The sequence below is a fragment of the Octopus bimaculoides genome, chromosome 6, assembly GCF_001194135.2.
Source record: "Octopus bimaculoides isolate UCB-OBI-ISO-001 chromosome 6, ASM119413v2, whole genome shotgun sequence".
NCBI lineage: Eukaryota > Metazoa > Mollusca > Cephalopoda > Octopoda > Octopodidae > Octopus > Octopus bimaculoides.
Genome location: NC_068986.1, coordinates 984678 through 996477, shown reverse-complemented (window position 1 = coordinate 996477; position 11800 = coordinate 984678). Strand labels below are relative to the sequence as shown.

The window sequence follows — 11800 nt, the reverse complement described above, 5'->3', positions numbered from 1 at the left end:
TTCGAGCGTGGCCGTTTTCGTGCGGGTGACACGTAAAAGCACCCACTACACTCTCTGAGTGGTTGGCGTTAGGAAGGGCATCCAGCTGTAGAAACTCTGCCAAATCAGACTGGAGCCTGGTGTTGCCATCCGGTTTCACCAGTCCTCAGTCAAATCGTCCAACCCATGCTAGCATGGAAAGCGGACGTTAAACGATGATGATGATATATATATATATATATATATATATACACACACCCATCCAAAATAGATTTCTTCTCAGTTTCTGTGGATCAAGTCCAATCACAGGACATTGGTTGATTTTTGGTGCTATAGTAGAAGACCCTGCCCAAGATGTAATGCAGTGGGACCAAACCTGAAACTACATGGCTGCAAATACATTCACACACAGGACAGAGACAGGCTTAAAGTGTCACACGCTGGTATAAAGATTAACAAAAACAATATGCTCACAAGCATATCTAAATCTTGTGATTTTTAGCATTAAACAGTTGATAAATTGTTATCTGAGTGACAAAAGTTCATAATCAGGAAAACTATAGGAGAGACTATAGCATGGTAGTGGTGGTGGTGGTGGTGGTAACTCTGAAGAAACACTGCACTTTAACTTCAGATGATAGTTTGAGAATTAGATTAAGCTACTTGATTTCAGTATAAGCAGCCAACCAATAGAAAACAAAAAGGCAATAAGTTATTCCATTTGAAAGATACTGTGACAAATAATGGTTGAATACATTTAGGTATTTCTGAATTTCTCTGGTCTGAAATTCTTTACATAAGGTTGAATGCATATATTCCAGCTATAACGTACAATACCAGAACAATAAAGATAATTGCAATGGCTGAAGAGGAATGATCAGTTTTCCAGTAGGTCTTCCATGCTATGACAGCATTGATTTAGTCTGCAGAATATTATCTCATCAATTGCCAAATTCTCACAAACTATCATAGCTTTCCATTTCTTCCATCAAATACAAAATTACAATACTGCTTACACACAAACCAACAAAGTGCAGCTGCTCAACCTTCTAGAAATAGCAGCTAAACACCCTACTGTCTTAGGAAGAGAAAGACCTTAAAGAGCTTAGTTCTTGCAATACAAAGAGATGATCACAGCTTGAACACTTAATTTTTTTTTAGTCTGTTTGTCAGGGCAGAGTAGGCTAAACAACCTTTTTACCTAGCGTGTCCAAATTTTCCAAGTTTAACCCAATCTATTCTTGAACCTGTAAAGTTACTACTTTCACAACTACATCAGAAGTTGATCTTAGATAAGGGGAAACTTAAGTTTTCAGGATTTACAAATTTGTAAAAAAAAAAAAAAAAAAAAAAAATTTGAGAGAATGGAATTAGGTCATTTTTAAGGACTGTTCATTCACTCTGACACACAAAAAAAATTGACACTGAAAGGTGTGTGGTGAAGAATAAGGTGGCTAGCTCTAGAAATCCAGCTACTTTCAATTGCTGCAATAACATAAATGGTCAAAAGAACACTGCAAACCGTGGTATTTACTCTGACAGAGTCAATCTAGCATATATGACCGACAGAGTTACGTAGCTCAGTAACTGATTTGTTTATCAACAGGAAATTCACAGCCAATATTGATTTCCTTCAACTCTCCTCGGAAAGCACCAATTCAGTGAAGGGCACTGAATTGAAGTCAGTCGATAGATAGCTATTTCTTTAACAATCTTAAAGGAATCATTCAAATACAGAATAATGAAGTGGGGAGGGAGTGTTAAACAAGGTTTTTGATCATCTTACTGAGGAGATAATCTCTCGGGATAACAGGTCTCAAGAAAGAGATTAAAAAACAATCAAGTCAAAACATGATACACTGCACAGCAGAGGAGACAAACTCCACATGGAAAAGCTAATGTCAAAATGGTGGTGCTGGCATGTATTTTACATACAGATGCAATCTACTGAGACATTGCTCTCTAAGTTACATAAGAAGCTCAGAGTGAGAATTTTACCTGTGCTAGAAACAAAAAGGTTCCTTTCTCCAAGAAAAAGAAGACTATATGAAGCATATATAACAAGTTTAATGTTATATAATAGCAAAAAGAGCTGTTCTTGCAAAGGATTTGGAACAAATGGTGAAGAAATAGCAATGGTATGATGGATGTGTAATGATAGTTTTCATAAAAGTTAACGTATGTGTGATGAAAAGGCAATACTTTGTTGTTATTTCTTGTTAATATCACTCAGTCTAGAGGGAAAACAATATTCATGACCTGAGCCATCTTAATGACACCAGCCTACTGGGCAGTTGCCTTGGGTTCCCACAAGTCTTGGGGCCCACCGCCAATTTATGTACACTGTGGTATGCTGTTAACAAATACTATAGGTCCGAATGCATTGATTTGCTTAGGGGTCTATAAAGCTGTTAAGACAGTCCTCTTCATGACCCTTTGCAAATACTCTAAGTAAAGAAAGTTCTAAACACTCAGCTAAAGGCATCCAAAGGCCTTATTAAATCAGATTAAATATACCACCCAAACATAAACAAGCAGTTTTCCACTCACCTACTTTTGAACTTAATATCTCATCATACTTTACAAGGAAATAAGTACTTCAATGTGATTGCCTGATCCAATAGCAGCCAAATTTCCCTCAAATTACATCCTACCATCTTAAAAAAGAAAGGACACATTGGGTAATGTTATCTATGTTTGAACAAGACAAGATGGTCACAACTAGAATATCATTTGATCACAGGATTGTTATAGCAGAGCTAGGCACCACCGATGACCATTTCTACAATGTCTCACTTTACACTCTTCAAATCCTGTGTTAAACACTTCACTTCACTAGAATTCAACTCTTTTTCCTGCCTTCATTTTTCAAACAGATATCTACTTACAGATATTTAAGCAGGAAATGTAACAGATAAGCAATTAGAATCACAACCACATAATGGATATGATTTCCCTGTTTTAGGGGGGAAAGGTTTGGGACAATTCAATGCTTAGTATGAGATCAGGGAGATGAGTAAAACCTGAAGGCAAAAGAAAAGCTGATATATCAAGTAATTCTAGATAAGGACTATGCAGAGTAAGTATCTCCACAATTAATTATAGAAATAAACACACACTAAAAAAGGAAAGGTTCAACAGGATGAGATTTGTTGTTGTTTAGTCCCAAGTTGACTAATGAAAGTCATTCCAAACATCCAAACCATTTTATTTTCAAGAACAGTGTACTCAGGCTTCATTCTCTGAGGTGATCTTTTTTAAATCGGTAAGATGTAGGTTGTAGTGAATTTGGCTGTTATTTCTAGCGTATCAAGCATCAATGTTCAGACTCTCTCCTTGGCTTCAGTATACAAGCTGTATCGAGGTACAAAGGCAGTGCCTTTGACCACTTAAAAATCCTTCAAGACAGGTGGTAAAGAGGGAGGAAGGTGCTTCAAATTCGAGACCTTGCCCAAATGCTTGCAACAGCGAAATTCACAAAAGGATCCAAGGTGCCAGGTGAAAGATCAAGGCCAAAACCCAGGCAGGTCAAGGTGGGATTTTAATTCAAAATGCAAAGTGCCAGAACAAACTTCAAAAGACATCTGGTGAGACATTCTTACAGTTCCATCTAAAAGGGTGACAGGCAAAGCTAACCTCAGCAGGATTTGAATTCAAAGCACAGAAGAGGCATTCTAACCAACACTAACAACTCTGTTATATCACTTGATCTGGTATAAGTTTATGTCCTCGATTTGTGATGTGTATTTTGCTGAATGAGATCAAGATAAGTTTTCATGATTCAAAGGTCTCAGTTCATGGAGTGAGTGAAGGTTTCATGAGATGTTTCAAAAGTTGTTTGCAGACGAAAACTATATGTAAAAAGCAAGGAAAGAGAGTCTGCTAATTGGTATGAGCAAATGCATAGCGTAATAACATCAAAAGCCTGTTAATGTACAAAAAGGAAATTTAGAAAGATGATGATTGGCCTCGAAGTTAAGAGGTAAGATAGAGTTGAAGATACCTACAGCAATTAGTTGGTATTAGGCAGAGGGGACAACAAATCTGCCATAAGGTTCATGAAAGCTCAACTGATGTCAAGTAGCTTGTTGAAGTTCATAAGAACTCTAATGTGTAACATGGGACAGAAAATCACTGCTGGATCTCAATTTACAAAATTCATCTTGATGGTCACCGTGTAGGAATATAGATTAAGTAGGTGTACAACATGAAAAGTTAGCAAGAGTTGGTCTTCTTTAGTAAAGGACATAAGAAAATGGTTACAGATTTTAAATAAAGACAAGAACCCCTGTGTTAAAATCCTTTAAATGTTATCACATGAGTGGACTTTAGCAACCAAAGTTGCTTAACTGGGGACAGAGAAGGGTGAGAATTCAAGAGAAGTTTAATTTTGCATGAAACAGTTTGGTTTACAGAGGTACCATATACAAACGTGTGTATGAGAATATGGAGACAACATGGGCATTGAGTGCAATCGTTTCAATTGCAGAGGTATTGTATACAAAGTTAATGGGTAGAGATGTGGGGTAGAGTTTGGGATTAGAGGGAAAGATAGTTTGTTTGTTTTTTTTCTTTCCCTTTTTAGTATTGTGTTTCATACAACAGTAACTGCAATTTCATCTTTTACTTGTTTCAGTCATTCAACAGCAGCCCGGAGCACAGCCTTAAAGAGTTTAGTTTAAGAAAACTCCAGCACATTAAATCTGGTGCTCATTCTAATGGTCTTCTTTTCTTGAATCACTGTTATGGGGACACAAGTTTCCCACAGTGTCCATCTACCAAATTCACTCACAAGATCGACCTGGGGCTCTAAATTGGTAGGCTGGAGGAGCTTTAAAAATTTGAAAACCTTAACATAGGTGCAAAATGTACTAAGGCAATTGTAGATATTTGAGATGTTGCAATAAACCCAAAGCATCAATTCTTTGAGTTCGGTGTTCAGTAAAAAAAAATCATGCTTGAATTAGTTTTCATCTGACAAAAGCTAAATAAAATTTTAATTTGAAAATAAGACCCATAAATCAAGCTTAATCGATGAATCTCCTAAACAAAACAAATTTTAAAAAAAACCCATAGGATGGAGGATATCAAGTGATCATCCTAACCATATAACGATTAAAGAATTTTCGTTGCAAAGAAATATCGTCGTTTCAACTTTCACTCAAAGATCGCTATAAAGTCATACTCTGTGTGTGTGTGTGTGTGTGTTTCACGCATGAACGTGCCTGTATATGTGTATATTGATCACAATGGGACCATCAGTCTAGTATGCGTTAAACGAAACAAATACTAACCAATAAATCGAATCCTAATCGAATTCTAAACTACATTCTCCGGCAGCTGTACATGTTTTATTATTTATATTGGTCTTAAGACAATGGCGAATTCTTGTTAATAACCAGTTATTAACAGAGACAAGAACTATAAGGAAAGAGGTACACCAGCATCAAACTTCAAAAAATTTGAAGAGCAGGTTACTGGGTTACGCCCACCGGATGGATACAAATATTCGTAATAAACTCAAGTATAACTTTCGAAGGAAGGACTTAATTTTTTAAAAATCAAATTCACTGAAGCCGAAATAAAAATCTACTCCCGAGAGAAGTAGTTAATGGCTTTTCGTCGTTCGTTTTCCCGAAAGAGAAAATCGGGTGACAGCAACCACCTTATGATTTTGTTCGTCATATAAACGACAGGCACACAGATAATGGAAATAGAGATAAAAATGTTGTTTTCATGTGACTGGAGGGAAGTAAAAACTAACATTTTGAACGAAGCCTTTTGGCGGAGAAAAAGATAACTGAAATTATATTTACGGGGAAATATGTAGGACACAAGGAAATATAAAATCCTTATAACATTCAGCGAAATTATGCCAAACAAAATATTTCTTTATAACTTGAGAAACAAAATATTCTCGTGTGTGACCGTTTTATTCACAATAAGTCTCTCACTCTTTCAATAACCCATACAATAGTGACCACTGGGGGTCGGCACACATCTAAAGCACGAGTTCTTTTATCGTAGACCCGTCCTGACACAGCTAACATCTGATCAAAAACGTTCCAGTCCTGCATGTCGTTTATCAAATCATGAACTAAGCACTGTATTTTCCCATGTGTCTTTTCTATCAGACGGCATAGTAGGGTATGAATAAGATTTTATTGCCATTCCTAGCAAATCAATCGACCACATAGCAGGCCTCTCTTTGGCTCTAACAGTATCTTTACATATATCTATAAGACCAATTTACTCAATAGTCCACTTACTTAGAAACTTTGATATTTAGAAGGAAACAAAATCTGCGATTCTTTCGAAAATTGCACTGTTATTTAAATTACATATTGAAGTGAATAATGAGCAATAAGGAATATTTAATATACATAACGGGGGTTGAGAATTTGGAGGACCAAGAAACTGTTTTTGTATCATGAAGTACAATTTAGAAACACGAAGACATCACCATGAACTCAATTACTTAATTGGGGTGTCACAAACGAGTCAACCGTCAACTCTACATTCGAATCACACAGATAATAAAATAATTTTTAATATCTAACTAAGGATTTATTGAGTCTATTCGCCTTGTAAGTAAAACTTCTACCATCGTCATGTACAATATATTATATTAAATTGTGATAGAGTGGATCTTGTGAAATATTTTGTTGCATAGTTTTGTCTTAATTTTCTTATGTACAAATAATAGCAGTTAATAAATAACTTATGTAGATTATAAAACCAATCGCAGCATTAAATGTCATTTATAACTAAACACGCTTTTACTGTTAATTCAACGAAACGTTCAGTTTTTGTTTCAACAAAACTATGGAAACCTCACAGCATTGAAATTAATGAAAACTTTAGTGGCCGTATTTTGACGAGGGATTAAAACTACTTCTGACAATCATTAAATTTCTTTTTATTAATGTATCATCAATGTCAGTTATACAAGTCACATGGACAAATATATTATATATCACATGTAGGGGGTGTGAATAAAAAATCATATTCAGTACTAGCGAGAATCGAAACTGCATTTAATATTAATAAACATAAAATAAGACTGAAATGTATTAACATCAATTTTTGACTGAAAATAATTCGAGTTTTACAAAAGAGGGAGTGAAAATATTGACCCTCAGAGGAAGGACTCGACGACAAGGCTCGGAGAAAGAGGTATAAAAAGTTAGGAACGTGAAGACGGCCCGTTTCCTGTCGCTTGAAAGGAAACGGTAATAAAGAAACAGTTGTAAAGTGAAGAGGAAAAGTTTATCAATCAATCAATTACTGTCTTCGTCTTCAATAACAAATGGTTTGAAATGAAGAGAGAAGTGCTTACCTTGTTCTGATCACCGCCTAAAAGGTCGGGACTGTCATCTAGTCCGTCCTAAAGGAAAAGAAAAACGTGAATACGAATTTGAATATAGGGTAAAGCATCAGGCTTCAATGAGATTAAATTGTCAGAAATAATAAGAAATGATGAGAAAAAGTAAGAGAAAGTCGATCGGAGCCGACATCCACCCACCATCATGGCTGCCCGACAATTATGACACGTGATTTAACAATTGAGTAAAGACAGCAGCGATCGAATATCAACATTACACAATTGTGCGCCATGCTTTCGTACTGAATAAAGCTTTTTATCTTCTGCAATCTATTATTCCATTCATATCTAAGATGCAAAAAAAAAAAGGAATATAAATCGACTTTTGTACTGGACTGATTACTTTATATTATCGATTTTCGTCGGAATGAAAGTTGATCTCACCACGTCTGAACTCAGTCTGTAAAGAGTTGATCTAAATACATCTGGTTTTTAGACAGGGATAGTATACGAGTATTTGGAGAGTGAATGCAGTCGATTAGACTGACCTCATTATTCCGCTAGAACATATTTGTAGACCCAACCACCACATAAATAAAAGGCGCGATTTGAACTCAAAAGGAAAAATATGTCATAACAATTCATCGCAAAGCATTTGTTCTATGCTCTATTTTGCCAATGAACCTTTATTTAATATCAAGTGTTCATAACATTGTCTTGATCTTTATGGAATAAGAAATAATTTAACAAACAAAATATTTTATCCAGTTATAGAGATGAGGAATTATGTACATTATTTACATGTGATGGATATTTGTCCTTATCTTGTTTGTTGTTAACACAACGTTTCGGCTGATATACCCTCCAGCCTTCATCAGGTGCATATGGCGTAGTGGTTAAGAGCACAGGCTACTAACACCAAGATTACGAGTTCGATTCCAGGCAGTGACCTGAATAATAATAATAATAATAATAATAATAATAATAATAATAATAACAACAACAACAACAGCAACAACAACATCGAAAAATACCTTAGGAATGAGAACTCAGGTTCGAAATTCCCCCAAGACACCTGATGAAGGCTGGAGGGAATATCAGCCGAAACGTTGTGTTAACAACAAACAAGATGAAGACAAATATCCGTCAAATGTAAATAATGTAGAATATTTTATCATTTGCAACAACACACTTTACAATGCACCTGAAGACGGACGAAAAAAATATCGATCGAACATGACCTGACTGGATTTAGAAGAATCCAAGAATGAAATAATAAAAAATTCCACAGCATCCCCCAGCTCTGGACTGAATTATTTTAAAGTTCCTATGCTATTTCTTGATTTACCTTTATAATTATTTCCCTTACATTAGAAATTATAATACGTTTTCCTTGGTTAAAAACTACAAAACAAAATTCTCTTGCTGTTATTTGATTTTCTGACACCCCCCCCACCCACACATGCGCACAATCATCATCGTTTTAACGAACACTTTTCCATGCTTGAATGGGTCAGAGTTTTATAGAGGGGCATTTCTTATGTCCAGATGCCGTTCCTGCTGCCAACCCTCACCTGTTTCCATTCAAGACGATATTTCCCCATGGCCAAGCATGTTTTTTTCAGAATATTCAACATGAATGACAACACGTGAGTGCACCGCTGCTGCCGTGCACTAAACCCCCAACGTGACTCGGGGTGCCGTGTACACAAGATGCATCGGTAGAATAAAACTAACCTGTCTCACGATGGTCCAATCCCTACTAACATTCCCCGTTAGTGGGTAAACAATCCAATGCTGCAAATTCTGCTTTGCAATGATAGGAAGAGCCAATGTCAAAGGATTAAAAAGTGACATAGCTGCCAACACTTGGCTGCCACCAGCCAGTTATCCCTGTGGTTACGTTACTGACACTTCTCAACAGATCCATAGCTCGCCACTGTTCGGAAAGGATCGATGGGCCACGCTTTCACAGTCTATATTTGTACTGAAAATTGAGATCGAGCAAGCTGTTGCCCTTTTATTCGATGCGTGGTTTCCATCCATGCTGAGCTCGCCTTGGGACACCTGCGTTACCGTTTGACAGACATACCGTCCCAGTCAAACCCCTCGACCAACACTGTTCTCGACAAAGGGTCGTGCATTGGCTGTGTTGACACCCGCAAAGGTGCTCGACATGCACCAGATATTGAACCACCACTCAGTGACAGCCTGATCCCTTCTCCATCGAGTGAATGAGGAAACTACGGTTATATTAATATTTATAGAATACAGTATTACAGATCTATTTCAGTCAATTTTACTAATCCGTTTTGCACATGTGAATGTTTATTGTATATAAATACACATTTAATTACATCTTATTAGTGACCTTATGTCCATTAAAATATGATTTTATTCACTTTTACTTTACTTTCTAATATGTTTATGAGGTCATTGTTATTTGTTCTATGTCTAAGACTTTGTCCATTTGTTTGAGAGGTTGATAGTCACTCTAAACAAGGTTGGTCTTCAAAAAAAAAAAGTGACCATTCATAAAGCATGAAAACCACTCATAAACTTGTCTTTTGCTCATGGCAGCATACTTGTAAGCTGTTTGAAGCATGACAACTGTTTCAGCTGCTGTTTTCTCCAGTAGAAAATGGAATTTCACAGAAGCACATTGTTCCTTTGTTTCAACCATTGCAAAAGTCAATGAAGAAGGGAGAAGCACTGCAAAACAATGACACGGCCAGTAAGACTGAAGCCAATGCTGCCAGTCAGCAGACCAATGCCCGAGTGTTGCATCAAGTGGCTTCTAGCGGTGGAAGCACAAACTACAACAGGCTTGTACTACAGAGAATGCTTCCGGTTACTTTTGGGTACCCTCTCATATATGTCATAAGTTACTGCTTTTGGCAGTATTCACCAAACAGCCATAACAGAGAATGAGAGAGCACTCTGTACGACTGGCCCAGGGTGCTGAATACCCTAATACTGGCCTGAGATGGCCATTCATTCTCTTTTTTCAGACTGGGAAATGATAATTGCTAATTAGTAGATGTTATGACAGAGATTATTATGCGCTATTTTTAATTTTGCTACTTCCAGTATAAAAGCTAATGCATAGTTCCCAAAGTGAGCAGGCACAACTTAACTGGTGTAAGTTCAGCTGTTGTTGAAGGAGTGTTTGTCTCTCTGACTAATCAGAAATACAAAAGAACAGGAGTCACAGACTTTGAGCAGAAGAAAGGAAGTGATTTACATTTGGAAGGTCAATGCCATAAATCAGTCATGTGTAAATAGGAAGTATCAAGGAAATGATACAAAACGTAGAAGCTGCTCAGTGTCTAGGCATTCAGCTAATACAATATATAAAGATATTAATTAGAGAATAGATTGTCCAGACAGGCAAATTCAGTACAACAGTTGTGTAAGTTTGGACGAGATTTCTCAGCTTGTAAGTAAAATCCATTTCTTTTTATATTTTCATCTTCATGTACAAGTTAATCTTTTCATTAATGGGTAACTGGTGTTTTCATGCTGTTTTATAGAATGTGAACCAAAGTTTGTTGAATACTCAATGGGGTATATGTTATACACATATGAATTCAAAAGAGTAAACACTGAAAATAAAATTTAAATATATATCCATGAATGTAGTTAGGAAGTTTGCTTCAAAACGATGCTTTTGCATTCAGTACAAATGTCATCTACTACAACCCCAAGCTGACCATTCTACAGTGAGTGAATTTGGTAGATGAAAGCTGTGTAAAAGTCTGCCATATGTCATTCTCTTCATTATCATCTGTGTTTCATGCGGGCATGGGTGTACATACATACACACATACATACATACACGTATATATGAGTAGCATATGGTGGTTGTTGTATTGAGTGTGCTGCCACACCCGATCCCACCAATTTTCAAGCAAGGGTATAACAATGGTTTACCATTAAGATTCTTGATTAAATCAATGAGTAAAGTGAATATTTATAATGAATTTGCCATTTTCAATGGGTGTGCAGCACACACCTAGCACACCCAGAATATATACCCCAGATATATATATATATTCTACAGACAATAAAGAAATTCTTGAATGCAGGATGGCTGTAAAGACAGCTCAGACAATCAGGTATACGTACACTTCAGAAGACAGGAAAAGATGACCAAAGGGTATTTACCTGATTTTCCAAGCTGTATTCACAGCCATCCTGCATTCAAGAATTCCTTTATTTTCTGTAGAATACTGACACGTTTGGTGCTCATGGATGTAAACTTAACAAATGAACACAAATGTAATCATACATATACAGGCAAAGGCACGTCTGTGTGGTAAGAAGTTTGCTTCCCAAACAAATGTTTCCAAGTTCAGTCCTACTGTGTGGCACCTTGGGCAAGTGTCTTCTACATGAGTTGCAAGCTGACCAAAGGTCTTTGTGGAGATTTGATATAATGAAACTGAAAGGACCCCATGAGATATATATATATATATATATATATATATATATATA

General features: G+C 36.5%; 1 protein-coding gene and 1 long non-coding RNA gene across 2 annotated transcripts in view; one reads left to right on the top strand and one right to left on the bottom strand.

The window, feature by feature from the left end:
• Nucleotides 1-7623, bottom strand: part of LOC106873606 (sorting nexin-6) — a 39042-nt gene extending 31419 nt beyond the window's left edge. Inside the window, exons 1-2 of the mRNA XM_014921050.2 lie at nucleotides 7505-7623; nucleotides 7319-7366 (exon numbers count right to left, since the gene is read on the bottom strand). Of these exons, the coding sequence (XP_014776536.1) occupies nucleotides 7319-7366; nucleotides 7505-7510 (54 nt within the window). The 5' untranslated portion in view covers nucleotides 7511-7623. The remainder of the gene's footprint in view (nucleotides 1-7318; nucleotides 7367-7504) is intronic.
• Nucleotides 7624-10236: 2613 nt separating this feature from the next.
• LOC106873608 (uncharacterized) overlaps nucleotides 10237-11800 on the top strand; it is a 30153-nt gene continuing 28589 nt past the window's right edge. The window contains exon 1 of the long non-coding RNA XR_001409901.2: nucleotides 10237-10742. This is a non-coding gene — a long non-coding RNA (uncharacterized LOC106873608). The remainder of the gene's footprint in view (nucleotides 10743-11800) is intronic.